Source organism: Propithecus coquereli, unplaced genomic scaffold (genome assembly GCF_000956105.1).
Source record: "Propithecus coquereli isolate 6110/MARCELLA unplaced genomic scaffold, Pcoq_1.0 Scaffold56, whole genome shotgun sequence".
Taxonomy (NCBI): domain Eukaryota; kingdom Metazoa; phylum Chordata; class Mammalia; order Primates; family Indriidae; genus Propithecus; species Propithecus coquereli.
Genome location: NW_012151507.1, coordinates 1,225,783 through 1,240,511, shown reverse-complemented (window position 1 = coordinate 1,240,511; position 14,729 = coordinate 1,225,783). Strand labels below are relative to the sequence as shown.

Below are 14,729 nucleotides of genomic sequence, written 5' to 3'. Positions count from 1 at the left end.
GTTTAAAAAGAAGTCTCTATCTTGCCGTAACCTCTTCTTAGAAACCCCCCTTTTGGCTTGAGAAGGGGTGGGAACTTGGAACTCTCTCTTACTACCTAGAACACAAATGAATGTGCTTTTTGTTTGTTTTGTTTTTGCATGTTCCTCTCTATGTGTCAATAAAAATTGGGATGGGGTTAAGTTCCTCACCTTGATTCCTAAGTGCCTTTGCTGACCCTTCTCAACTCGCCACCTTGGCCCAGAACAGAGGCTGCCACATAGTGGTTGCCTGATAAATACCAAAAAAATATTTGGAAGGATCCTTATGAAAATAGCCTACAAAAGGGAAAAATGGAGGGACACGCACATGAGAAAGAAGAGCGTGAAAAAAGAAAAGGGAAGGAGGGAAACAAATTTTAGACAATTAGGACAAGAGAGGAGGAAGAGTGTGATTAGAGTGTGATTAGAGAACCCAAAAGGCAACGTCTCACTTCAGGGTTTTGACTAAAGCCAATCTTACCAACACCCTTCCTGATATCTTTGCTGTTTTAGCCTACTAGCCTTGTAGTACAGCAAACTCGTAGTAATTACTTTAACATTAGTGAGAGAAGACTAAAAAAGCATACCAGAACCATTTTGCCCTATTTCTGTCAGCAAGATCCTTTTGTAGTGTGTCTGGAATGCCATGGGTTGGAAAGGATACCAATGCATTCATTGAACTGTGACTCTCAAGAAGTACGTAGTCTACCAGTGTAGGCAAACAAGTACTCAATTAAATTTGTTGAAATACTTAACGAGAAGAGTGAATAAAGGAGAAGCCCAAAGCCAACAGGGGCAGTAGTTCTCAGACACATTTGGTGTTACAAGCTTTTCTGCTGATTGTGACATACCTCACCAAACACATGAAACTCTCCCAAAAACCCCTGGTCCAAGAGGCTTCTGGGAAAGATTCACAGAGAATGTAACATTTGAGTTGGATTTTAAAGGATGAATAAAAGTTTACCAGGGAGAAACAGAAAAGGCAAACTCAGAGAAACAGGAAAACATCTACCAGGTGCGAGAACCAGTAGGTAAATCTTGTGTAGTTTGGAACTTCAGGGGAGTGAGAGAAAGAGGGGAAAGAGAGAATGCTAGATAAGTAGGCTGTGGTCATATTTCGAAGAACCTTGAGTTGTCCTTATTCCATAGGCAGTGAAGAGTGATAAATCTGGATTTGTGTTTTTAAAAGGTAGCCCCTGAAACAGGGCAAGACTGAAGAGAGCACAAAGCAGTGGGAGTGGAGAGGAAGACAAGGATTTGAGAGATTTCAGAAAAAGAATGACAGGACTGGGTATAAACTGGTTGGAAAGTATAATCAAGAGAAGAAGAGTCTCAATTTCTAGCCTGTCTATCCTTGTCTTTAAGATCTGTTGCCAGAAGAAAATTGGAATGCTGTGATCTGTGTGTGGGTGGTGATAGCAAGACATTCCAGGAACACTGAGAATTTGAATCTTAATGGATGACAATCAGATACGGTCAAAGATGAATCCCAGGTCACCCTCAGAAAGACTTGCCTGAAGTCAAATCAATTTCATTAACAATTCTACAGAAAAATATATCTTAATCCAGGAGAAGCATTTTTGCTAGAAAATTTTTTGAAAATCTGAAAGTTAGAGTTCTAGTGACTCCCTCCCCTGGGCACAGGGTCACTAAATTGGTGGAAAAAGAGTAATAGGGCACTTAGGGAGGTGTTAATTCTTATAGGAGAAGGATATGTCACCAGGCTTCTTCATTCACTGTAGCCAGGATACAATTTTCCTTAAGATTCTCTGTCTCCCTGTGCCTTGCAACCATCTATGTACTATGTCTGCTTTACAAGGACCTAATTCTAGGGAAGGATGTGCCCTGGACAGATGTCACAGGCATTCCTTCTACCAAGATAGTGTTATTTCCCACTGTAAATTAGGCAATTGATACTCTGAGTTTTGTTGCTATCAGTCTTCCTGCATCATTGTGAGGGGCAAATGAGATACTCTAGTCTAGTGCCTAGCCTGCAGAGTGAAAGACAAACTCATTTTCAATCACTAGAGAGAAGTAGAAGTAAAAACAAACAAACAAAAATCCCCCCAAACCTAAAAGGATAATAGCTACAGTAAATTCAAATGAGAAAGGAGAGCATAGAGATCTTTTAACTTGAGAGTGAGGCTTTCGGAAATCTGAAGTGGTTACATTATTTTACCTAACTAGTTATATTTTGGGGAGAGTATGTTAGGTGTCCAGGGCACATTTTTTTCCCAGTTAGGTTTTGATGGCCTGGCATCTAGAACTTATTAATATTTTAAAGGGTATTCTTATTCTTATTGCCTTGAGCCCTAAGAAGAACTGAAGACTCAAGTTAGGGCAGTTTCAAATAAAACAAAAGAAAGGTGGCGACAATGTTAGAGCTCCAAAACTATAATCTTCTGGTGTCAAACCATAGGAAGAAAATTGGCAGTTCAGTGCCTGGCATGTAGTATTAATACTTGCTAAATGTTTGTTGAAGAATGAGCAATGAAGGAATGAATAAACTAATGAATGAATGAATCACATATGAAATAAAACAAATGAATAGGTCTATTTAGGATAGTCATGCAGTCTATTTTGTCAAAGTACCAACATTTGTATTGTTAAGGAATTTGGGACAAATTGCAGTTATTAAGAATTATCCACTGAGCGCCAGCTTTGCTATGGTAAGCCTCAATGCTGAGTATTTAAAATGTAATTAAGAAGCCATGCCTTCTTTATCTAATTAAACATATTGGGACAATTGGACAGCAATTACACAATTGGTTGCCAATTATACCGTAGAATTCGATATTGGTGCAAGTGTCTTGCGCTCCAAGAAAGGATCTTTTTCTGGGAAGGATGGAGTTTGGGATTTATCCAAAAGCAAATAGGTTTTCCTGCTGAAGAGAACAGTTAGGGTAAAAACACACAGATGGGAATTCACAAGGCTAGAAAGGTGGGGCTTTGAACACTGGAATAAAAATTATCGATAAGAAACCGCCACTTTTGCCATTATTGAAAAATGCGGAAGAGGACGAAAGCGACATCCAGAACTTAGTAAGGGAGAGAGCCTGGAATCTGCCACAGCGACATTGCCGCACACTCGTTGCAATTTATTAGCCATGAATATGAATAGCATTACGCATTTCGAAATGAGGCCAGTATTACACTGGTAATGAAACGGTTGCTTTCTTCTATGTTACTGATTTTCAAAAAGCAAAACAGAAAAGAAAGAAAATTGAAAACTAAATATCCATAGAACGCAAACGCAACCAGAGGATATAAATACAACATAGAAACAACCACTTGGAGGCGCAGGACTAAGTAGCTCAACATTCCTTTATAATGGCAGGAAAGCGGTAAGTATGTCGGCTCGTTGGTCTAGGGGTATGATTCTCGCTTAGGGTGCGAGAGGTCCCGGGTTCAAATCCCGGACGAGCCCTCCTTTTTCTCATCCAACTTCGAAGTGGGTTATTTTCAGGATACACGAGTGAACGTAATAAATATTCATACAAATTAGAGTGCAACACGGAGACTTTTTAAACTTACAGCACGTTTTACATTCAAATAAGATTAAAAAGTCTAACGTGAGAATGAACTGTACTGCAGAAACGTCGTCCGCACGCCTGCCTATTCCCGGACGGAGCGCGCGTTCAGGGTGTGTTCTTCGTCGCCTATAGCGTGGTTTAAAGGCACCCACGCCAGTGCGCGTCCGCGGGCACAGCCGGGCTGGGGGCGTCTGCTGCATGAGGAAGGCGCGCCCCTTCCCTCGGAAACGCTCATTCCCCTATTCCGGGACCTGCTAATCCATGACGCCCGCTGTTGGACTTTGAAGGCGTTAGAGGGGTGCTCAGGATTCCGCACTAGACGTCTGCATTTCAAGAGCCTGTGTTTTAAATGGTACAACGCAATTTTAATGCCTTGCACTCGGACGTACAGTAATCATGTGTTGTATTAATTAAGCTCATTTGGTGACTTGCTTCCAAAAATTCAGAGGATCGACAGTCGAGCTGATGGGAGCAGAATAGTCTTTGAATGGGATGTCTCAGAAAATAATATTTAAAATTGCATGTGAAGGAGAAAAAGCCTGGGCTCGTCCGGGATTTGAACCCGGGACCTCTCGCACCCGAAGCGAGAATCATACCCCTAGACCAACGAGCCGCTCTCGGGCAAAGCGCTCCCCGCTTTTGTCTTCAGCCTGGCCGCGCCTGTCGCCGCACTTCCTGACGTCCCCAGCGCGCGACCCTTCCCTTACTGCGTGGGCCTCTCACTCTCAGAGCCCGGGGTCGGAACCCTCCCCGCCATGCCAAGGAAGAGCAGGGAGGCACGCGCATTTGCCCAGCAGGGCCGCTCGGATCACCCCATCGCCGGGCTCCACGCTCGCGCACGCTCCCGCACGCTCCCGGAAGCCGCCTTCCCGCGCCCGGGATCTCCCGCCGCCATTCCTCGCGCGGCGGCAAGCGCCGGAGGCCGGACTGAGGAAGGTGCGGGCCCGGCCGGGCGCCTCCGGACGCGGCGGAAACCCACGGTACCCGTTCCCGGTGGCTCCGGCCTCAAGGTTTCGCGCCCCGCGGGGAGCCCCGCCACCCCGTCAGACCACCGCGAGAGCGCGCGGACGTGTGCGGCGTGCGCGGGTCCCCGGCCCCGCGGGGCCGCCGGCCGGTGCCCGGGCGGTGCGCGGGTGGGTGAGTGGACGTGGAGAGCCGGCGAGGGACGGGAGCAGCCGTCCTGGCTGGGAAAGGAGTGATTGGGACACTGCTCTTGATACCGCAGTGCATGTTAACAGCTAACTTTTCCCGAACATTCGTTTTGGAGTAATGCATTCTTTTGTGCCCTTTGCTTGTATTAGACTCATTGGCTATTCCTAACAATCCACTAGGTGCTCCTGTTATCCGCATTTGCGGACGAGGAAATTGAGGCCCAGCGATGCTGATTAGCTCACTTAAGCCCGCAGGGGTAGGAGGTGGTGGCGGCGCTAGTACGGAAACTCCAGAGATCTTGGAAAGTCGAAGCAGCAGCTTTAGGGAGAAGAGTCGGTGCCTCGGTAGCCTGGAGGAGAGGAGGCGGTGGCAGTGGCCGCTCTCCTTCCCGGCGCCTGCACAGATCCGAGCCTGCCCTGAGGCCCTTCTGCCCAGCGCGGGTGTGGCTGCCCCCCCTGCCCGACCCCTCCGGGCCCGTCCCCGCCGCCCGGCTGCAGAGGCCCCTCATTTCTCAAGCCCTCTTCCATCCTTAGACTATCTTCGATTCGGGCTAAATGGAATCCATTGCTCTGTAGCCGGGTCAAGTGTTGTTTTTGCCCTCCCACTTTTTGACCGAAAGCTTCCAGCTTGCAGCTTCTCAGCGCTTCCCTTCCTCCTCTCCCTCCCTTCCTCTTAATGCCAGTGGGCTCTTGGGTTGCCACTCAGGGGTCTTGGGGTGCCAGAAGGTCAGGACCAGAGCTCATGCCTTTGGGGAGCGTGACAGGGGAAATACAATGAAGACACCTCAAAACAAAGAGCAAAAAACTGAAAAACCTTTTTTTAACCGGTTCTGGCGATGTGGAGAGCCCGGCTGTTCCTTCGTGCAGGGGCCGCGTCTAAGGTGGGCGGCTCTAAGCCTTCTGTTTGCTTTGATGGTATAACTATGTAAAAACTCCGTTGACACGTTCTCCTTGTCTGAGACCACTTTTCTTCCTCTTCCTGAGCTAAGGTTTGAGAGCTGGATATTGCTTTTAACATACTTTTTGGTAGTTTGAGGATGCATCCAGGGGTGGGTGAGGGTGGGGAGAGAGGAGTTCTCACCAGGGTAAGTCCTGAGCGGTCTAAGTTTTGCCCTCCCCTTTGGGAGTGCGCCTTTGCTAGGGTGCCACTCTGAGGGGCTCTGAGTCATTTCTTCCACTCACTATGTGCCATGAGAGATGGCGAAGCTGGAGACCTTTCTTGCCTTTGCTGAGCATACACTCTGAACGTTTTTGTTGTTCGTTGTTAATTTCCCAAGCCTACTTTTCTATCCCTTTAAGTTGTTTGTAATGAATGGCTTCATACTCTTCCATCAAGACAATGGCACATAATTTTCTTAATTATTCTTCCACTGTAAGATAATTAAGTGGTGTCCAACATTTCATTGATACAAACATTGTTCGACTAACCCATTTGTGTGTATACTTTTTTCATATTTTGGATTATTTCCTTAGGACATACTCCCAGAGTTGGCATGGTCAAAGGTGATGAACACTTTGATGCTTTGACCACTCTGGTCGCTCTTTTTTTTTTTTTTTTTTTTTTTGACACAGTCTCACTGTGTTGCCCAGGCTAGAGTGCCAAGGCCCTGGGCTCTAAGGATGTCAAGCATCTTTTCATGTGCTTATCGAGTAGCTGGGACTACAGGCATGTGCCACCATGCCCAGCTAATTTTTTGTATATATTTTTAGTTGTCCAATTAATTTCTTTCTAATTTTAGTAGAGACGGGGTCTCGCTTTTGCTCAGGCTGGTCTTGAACTCCTGAGCTCAAACAATCCGCCCGCCTCGGCCTCCCAGAGAGCTAGGATTACAGGCGTGAGCCACTGCGCCCGGCCCTGATAGCTCTTGATATAGTTCCATGCCAAGGGGCTTGGCTTAACTGGTTAGCAAGTAAGATAGAAATGTGTGGAAGAAGAGAACCAGTGCTCTTGGAAAACTTTCAAGCTCATGATTCAATCTTTTAATTCTACTTACACGTTTTGGTGGCATCAAAGCTTTTGAGAATGGTGATAATGTTAAAAGAATTATTGAAGTTAACAATTTTGACTTGGGGTCAGATGCATGAGAGGGAGAAGGTGAAATTAGAAAAATAGTAGATCCATTAGGAGATGATTAGAATAACTCTGGGCTGATGTTATTGAATTGTGAATGGGCTTTTAAATCACTTGTCGGGGGCAATTAGTGACTGTTTTATAACCAGTGTTTGCTTGCCACTGAATTCTGACCCAATTTAGGCTTAAGTGGTGCAGATTTCGCTCTGACTAGGAATGGTGAGTCCTTGGAAGTGAGAATACATGAGAATACATGTACATAATTACACGGGTCTGACATCCAAAGGAACCTTCTTACTAACTTGGCATGCAAGCCTGGCGTTGAGACCATGCGCTGAGCCTTCTTCATTGCTTGTGGGGTTATGCGCTGATTGACTTTGAGGGCCATAGCAGTTATCTTGGTAGGTGTGATTCACTCACTGCAAGCCTTGCCCCAGTTGAAACAGAAACTTGGATCTGATTGCAAATTTGTGTCTTTTTTCAGATTCCAGTCCAATATCCTGCAATAGCTTCAGCCATTTTTTACTAAACACATTTCTGTCTGGTTTCCCTGAATGATCCTTTTTCTGAGGTTTATCTCATGCTTCCCTCTGAATTTTACAATCCCTTCCCTGAGTCACCATTGATGAATTCTTAGAGCTGCCTCAGCCCCTTCATTTTTCATGCAAAAGTTTTCACTTGTTTTAAGTGTTGAGAGCCCATGGGGTCATAAGGGTGATATGAATCTCGGATTTAGATTGTGAAAGAAATTCTTTCCACTAGGACACCTTCGCTTCCACCAGGAAATCTTATTACCCCTCTGTTTTATACAGACCTGGCCCTGCTCGGGATGTTATTGGGTTAATAGGAGAGGACAAAAGTACATAGTCTTCATGATCAGACTTGTGATTGCTTATGAAGACATGGTCATGAGAGTATGTTACAAAAAATAAGGCTATAAAATTAGATATAGTAAGATTCCAATTTTGTAACAACCAAGAATTAAAACAGTACAAAACATATATAAGGCACTAAAAATCCAGAAGAAAATCTATGAAATATTAACACTAATTATCCCTGCATAGTGGAATTATAAATAATTTTTTATTTATTTCTTAAGATTTTTTCTTTTACTCCATGAGTTTTCTAAAAGAACGATGTAGTGCTTTTATAATGAGAAAAAAATAAGGATAATTAACCTTTTTAAACCACAAAGAAAACAGGGCTCTTAAAACTGTGTTTCCTTGTGCTTGATCGCATGAATAGAGACACAGCATTAGAAGCAGTGCAAAACAGCCCTTTTGTGCTTTCCCATCCCATGTGCTTCCAGGGGTCATCAATAAAGCAGTTTCTGTCACTTCCAGGAGGCCAGGTGCAGCCACAGTGGGGATGTGCCTGACACCATCCAGCACCCGTCCTGTGGCTTTTTCAGATAGTCAAACACAAGTGACTAGTCCTAGAGATCTTATTGTTTGAAGAACCATTATTTTCTTGGAGGGGAATAACTATCTTCTTCTTGGTAATACCCATCCTTTGAGTTCCAACCGTATAATCATTCTAGAATCTTGTTTCTGAGTGCAGTTAAAGTGCAATTCAGTCCACTCATTCTTTAAAACAGAAGCAGTTGATAAGTGTGATAACTGGCTTTATGGGTTTGCCTAAGTTCGAGTAATTTTCTCAAATTTCTATGTAAACTACATCATGGAGGGCCAGAGTCATTACTTACAGGAGAACCCAGCGGGGAATCCTGGCCTGTCTTCACCTCTTCCTTCTGCATCCCGCTTCCCTCATGGCATCTCCCTGGCTGTGCCAGCTCCCGTGGAGAAGCCCCACAGCTTTCCAGGATTAGGTGTAAGAAGCCTCTTCACTTAGTTTTGGAGGTGGGTGTTTTTACCCTTTTGGCTCCTTCTTCCCCATGAGGCACTGTGCAGCTAAAGCAAGTCCACCTTGGACGCTAGTCTGCTCCATTGACTTCAGATTAACTCCAGTTCTGGGAATACCTCTGAGATTTCTACTTTTACGTATTTACCTCAGGTCAGAACAACCTAAACTCATACTTAACCCATAAGTCCTGACCTTGGACAAATTCTTGCCTTTCCCTGAGGGGTCGACTTCAATTGTCCTACACCTTCCTTCCCTATATAAGCCCTGGGTCTGGGGGGGAATGAGGGGAACCCACTGTCTTGCCTGGAGGCCACCCAAGACATGGCTTCTGTTTGTAAGTCACTATTTTAAGTGTTTCATTCTGGGAAACAGGATTTGTCAGCCTCTTTCTTTGGCCTCGCAGCCTCCTTAGCCTTTGGTTGTGGGTTTGCATAGACCTGCCCACCGGGAATAGGCATATGATGTGTTCATCATCTCTTCGTCCTCTGAGTAGTCTCCAAAAACCACAGTTTCCTGGCCCATTTGGCCACACTGGGGCCTCTCTGGAATTCCCACAGCCTTCCTGGGATTTGAGGGCAAAACTGGAATAATGGTCTCCTCTCAGCATCCATAGCCACTCTGGCCAGTACCCTTACTGGGCTCACTATGAGCCTGGGTTACCCCAAGCAACACTGGGAAGTCGGGGTGTTGCCTGCCCCTAGACTTTTGTGTACTTTGCTCTTCTTTTGTAAGCCCCTCTGGAAAGGTCTTAGGAACCAACTCACACCGGAGGTGTCAATGACAAAGGATAATTCTCTCTCAGGAGTATTTGCATTTTGACTGGGAAGGAAGCTGATTATGACCTTTCAGGCATCTGGTATCAGATAAGGAAGGTATTGGGCAGTCATGACTGTTGAAAATAATTCTATCCCACCTCTGAACTTAGTTCAGTTATTCATTATTTAACAAATATTTATGGAGCACCCACCATGACTGAGGCATGTATACAGTGAATAATAATAGATACTTTGTGCTCTCATGGGGCTACGGGTTAGCTCTGGGCACAGCAATACATTATTATATAAAATAATGGGACTGATTTTCTTGGGTAGCTTATGAAACTTAATCCCATTTTATTTGAGTAGCATTTGCATTTTGCTCACTGCTCTTGACCTCTCCATAAGCCACCTGATTATCCATCATATAGAGACATTCTGTTCATCCTATTTTTACCTAGTCCATAGAGCACAAAGTTGACTAGAACTAGTTGGGGTCAAACAAAATTTAATTTTGAAACAAACAATGGAATAGCAATTTGGCATTTTACATTTTGCCCTGTAGGGAACAGCTGTTGTTTTTGCCTGCCCGGCATCTTTCATGTTGAGGAATCCCCACGCTCCGTTCGTAGTCCTTCTAGACTGTGTAGGATTGACTCACCCCGCCCCAGCTCCAGGAGAGGGCACGTGATCTCTGCATCTCCTTGGTCGAAATGATTGGGTCAGGTCTGAGCACTTGATCCACACGGCCTGTGGAAAGCCCCTGCAGGATGTTTTCCCCAGTTATTGGGAAATAAGCTCTTCCATTGGGTTTGCAGGCTGGGAGGAGCCTACTTGAGAATACGTAGCCAACACAGGGGAAGTCAGACCAATACCAAGAGAGATTCCTGACATCGCTTGAGTGACTGAATTTCGGTCTTTCCATGGACTTGCAGTTGAATGGCTCAGTATGTAAGTAAAAGGGGAGGGTCCAGAGATTCACAGATAGGTCTAGTTCTGTTTCCATCAGCCAGTTTGAGTGGGTTCCTGTCATCAGCTGCTGGGCATCCTCATTCATTCAGCTGTATTAAATATTTACCTAATTAAAAACCTAATCAGAAGATGATGAACTGGTTGCCTTTCACTCATTTGTCCCTTTTTTGGACATATATTTATTGAACATCTAGTTAACTGGTCACTGTGTGGCAAACTGGCTTTGTCCCAGGTGACCTCTGTGAGAAGAGTCTGGAATTTCCAAGGCCCTTGAGGCGTCTCATGGTCACCTGGTTACCTAGTTCCATATGCAGCTGAAACAGCATCACTGCCCCTTTTAAATATTGACATATCCCTTCAAAGCATCCAGGTTTTTTCTCGTTCCTTCTCTGGAGAAAGGAAGGACACAGTTTGAAACTCAAGTTACACTACAAAGATAGTGGAAGAATGATTCTGACTCATTAGTCTTGTCGCTGTGAAAGAATCAGTGTTTTCTTTCAGGCTTATTAAGGAATGCCGAAAGATACAAGGTCGTCCTGGCCTGGTAATGACTTTGTGCTACCTAAGACACCGATGGATTTCTTTAATCCCAAATTTAGAAATCCCAGTACCAACCGTGCGAGCGCAACGCCTAACCACGGTTGCTTCGGGGAAGGACAGCTGTAAGCAGTGGGGCTGCAGCACCAACAAAAATGAGTCTCTGCACCTCACAGCTTCCCTGCCAAGAGCCCCCCTCATTAATTAAGAACTCCTGGCAAAGGGGCATCTGGTTTTTTTTACAAAATTGACCAAATGATGTGACTATCAGGACTGGGAGGATAGAAAGGTATTTTGACACCAGCAAGGATGTTCCTGTAGCGTCACATTCTTGTTATTTTTGATTGCTCCTTTCTCATCTGCTACTGCGATGTTTAGACCCTCCAGAAGAAACATACGGTTTTATTTTCATAGCTATATCCCACACTTTCCGTGCCTTTCTCAAGTAGCCCCTTCCGTCACATACTCATAATCACATACGTGTTCACAGAGCACTTGCCTAGACATGTGTGTATGTATAAACAACTCAGAGACATATTTAAATAAAACCATGTATTGTTTGGGGGGTAGACTTCTCTATAGGTAGATAGATGATTGATAGCATATAGATCTCAAAATAACTCACACACAAATATCGCCCAAATTCTGCTAAAATCCAAAGTATGATAACTATGACAGTATCAGTCTCGACCAGGTGACAAGTTCGTTTTACAAGTTACAAACTATTTAAAAATAATTTTTTAAAAAAGTATATCCCAAATATTAACACTATCCCGGAGTTAGAAAAACTGTAAATGGGATAAGAAAATTGAGGTACCAGTGGTGACATAAGGCCTTTTTGTCTGAGAGACGGTTTTCTGAAGTCGGGAGGGTGTGGTCTCACAGACCTCCAGAAAAACAATTGCTCCAACAGCCAAATCAGCACATCGAAACACTGACATACTCAAATCAGAATAAGGACCAACCTTAAAGATTAAACGTGTATCTAGAGTAACATCTTTCAGCAGGAGTGCATGGAGAGGGGAGAGGCGTAAGTTAAGGACTGGGCAGTCAGCCCCCTGTCCCTTTCAAAACCACCTGTGCTCCCCAAACTGAATATTACAGCAAGAGCAACCCAATGAGAACGGACTAAAGACCCCAACTCACTAGGATGAATGTTTTCATTACGTAGCTTGCACATCACAGCGCTTAAGGCACCTCCCAGGAAACATCATCACGCTCAAGGGTAACCTTCTGGAAGTGCAAATTCATCCTCGCGGGACAAATCAGGGAGCCAGCACTGTTCGGTCTCACTGCTCTGCTTTTAGGATGAAGAGATGCAGCGCAGAACATGAAACCTGCTGACGTTCTCATGGGAGTTTCCAGTCTCAAGGGCGGTGGAGGGAGCCAGCTGGGCCAGTGACCGCCCATGGTGGTCATCAGCTAGAGAACCACAGGACCGGAAATGCTCCTGTTGGTGGAACAGACGCTTTTAAAAATGGTTCAATAATCATCTCTTCCAGTCCAATGTTTTAAAAATTGGTTGGCCAGTTCAAATTTGGACCAAGCCAAAAGATTGTCTCTAGGGTCTTGATAAAATTTAAGGTCTCCTGTAACTTATCGGATTTATATTTTCAGTAATGCTATTTTCATTTGTTTCTGACCACCTAAAATTAGTTTTTACTTATGTTTGAGAACCATAAACACTTCAGAACAGTAGAAAGGCTGTAACTTTACACAAGCAAAATGTGATAAGCTAAATCTGAGCTCAGTTCGGAGGTCAGCCGCAGGGACGGGTGGGTGTGGACAGTAGCCAGGGCTCCATAGGCTGCCCAGTGTCCCCTGGACAGTTGTCACCACAGTACATTGTTTTAAATAAGCTTCTTTTTAAAACCCAGTCCATCGGATGACATAAACTCAAGCCGATAAATGTCTGCTGCCCTCAGATCCAATCTCGATGTGTGAGGGAGCATTCGCTGTGGACGTCGGGAAACAATCCACCCTGGGTCTTCAGCCTCACTCCAGACGCTCAGCACAATCTGCTCCTGCAATGGCTTCGTTTGCTGCTGCGACTATTGTTGCTGCTACTTCCGAAGAGACGTCTCCAGCAGCTTCATCACGAGAGCGCAATGAGCTCTTCTTCACATTTTAGTGTCCTGGACAGGAGTGTCACCCTGTGAATGGAGGAGTAAAGAATGAATTAGGAAAAGGGTGAGGAAATCCTGACACTTAGCCTATCTCCTTGGGGATCCTTAGATCAGGCAATAGGAATAGCAGGAGGAATAGCAGTAATGATAGTAATAAGAATGCTATGTGCCTGGCACAGTTTTTTAAATTATACATGCACCAACTCATTTAATCCTCACAAAAGCAGTATGAGGTGGGTGCTTCTATTTAACTCTGTTATAGGTGAAGCAGTTAAGGCACAGAGAAGTTAAATGACTTCCTATAGGTCACACAGCTAGTAAAGGGTGAAGTCAGGATTTAAACCCAGGAACCAGAGCTTGACTCTTCAACTACTAGGTGATGCTGACCATCCCTTGATGCCTGGCTTCCATGTCCCTCTGGCCTGGCCTCTTACCTACTCACTCATCCCCACTCAATGACCTCTTCCTGAAGCACTGCTCAAGGTTTTTTGGCAGCATAAAAATGGAAAAAGAACAGAAAGGGTTGAAAATAAAAGACTGATGCTTGAGTGAAAGGACAGCAAAATAACTATTGAACATTCTTTTTTTCTTCAATTTTTTAAATTTTTTGCTATATTGCCCAGGCTGGTCTTGAACTTCTGGCCTCAAAGGGATCCACCCACCTTGGCTTCCAAAATGCTGGGATTAGAGTCATGAGCCACCACACCCAGCCTTAATAACCATTCAAAAGAAGGTATTAGTTTGCCTCCTTCTGTGCTACCTGTGCTGGGACTCAGGTCTTATCTCCTCTCCATGAGTTCTTTTTCTTTTTTGAGACAGAGTCTCACTCTGGGCTAGAGTGCCGTGGCGTCAGCCTAGCTCACAGCAACCTCAAACTACTGGGCTCGAGCTATCCTCCTGCCTCAGCGTCCTGAGTAGCTGGGACTACAGGTGCTCACCACCATGCCCTGCTAACTTTTTGTTTCTATTTTTAGTTGCCTGGCTAATTTTAGTAGAGATGGGGTTTTGCTTTTACTCAAGCTGGTCTCAAACAATCCTTCTCCCTCAGCCTCCCAGAGTGCTAGGATTACAGCATGAGCCCCACACCTGGCCTCCATCAGTTCTTTGGCTGAAAAACTGAGGCGGTTAGGAATGTAACCATGGTGCCAGGTGGGATGTGATGTGGGCCATCCTCGTGGACTATACTGAGGGTGAGGAGGTCTGCGAGGAGCTGGGGCATTTGTCCCTGGAGCAGTCAGGGAAGGCCTGCGGAGGGGAAGATACAGATGCGGTGAGAGAGGGAGAGGTCTCAGGGAAGGACAGTTATGTGTCTAATGGAGATGGAGGTGGGAATGCAGGGGACTGTGTCCCGGAGAGAACTAGGAAGGATTAAGGGCCAAGAGCTGAGTCTCTTCCACCTGCCCAGTAACCTGGGAGGTAGAAGAAAGGGGAGAGAGCAAAGTAAACACTACACAGTTATGAAAGTAGGCGACTCAAGAGGAGGTTGTGTCTCACCAGCTGAGGGAGAAAAGGATTTCAGAACAAATGTTAAGAAAGCAAGGAGACCAACTTGGAAAAGCCACTGAATCAGGCAGTGAGGAAGTCAGCACTTACTGGTATAGAACAGCAACGTCTCAGATGTGATGTCAGAACATCTGGAGCGTCTTTGTTCGGATGTTTGTCTTTCGCATGCTCGAGTTCCCCACCCAGTACCGGATGCATAA

At 45.1% G+C, this 14,729-nt stretch overlaps 1 protein-coding gene and 2 non-coding genes across 3 annotated transcripts in view; 1 reads left to right on the top strand and 2 right to left on the bottom strand.

The window, feature by feature from the left end:
* The first annotated feature begins 3,373 nt into the window (after window positions 1–3,373).
* TRNAP-AGG lies at window positions 3,374–3,445 on the top strand. Its single transcript has one exon. It is a non-coding gene; the product is annotated as a tRNA-Pro (tRNA).
* A 647-nt stretch (window positions 3,446–4,092) lies between these two features.
* TRNAP-CGG lies at window positions 4,093–4,164 on the bottom strand. Its single transcript has one exon. It is a non-coding gene; the product is annotated as a tRNA-Pro (tRNA).
* Window positions 4,165–11,477: 7,313 nt separating this feature from the next.
* RCSD1 (RCSD domain containing 1) overlaps window positions 11,478–14,729 on the bottom strand; it is a 64,240-nt gene continuing 60,988 nt past the window's right edge. The window contains exon 6 of the mRNA XM_012657809.1: window positions 11,478–13,053. Within this exon, the coding sequence (XP_012513263.1) occupies window positions 13,021–13,053 (33 nt within the window). The 3' untranslated portion in view covers window positions 11,478–13,020. The remainder of the gene's footprint in view (window positions 13,054–14,729) is intronic.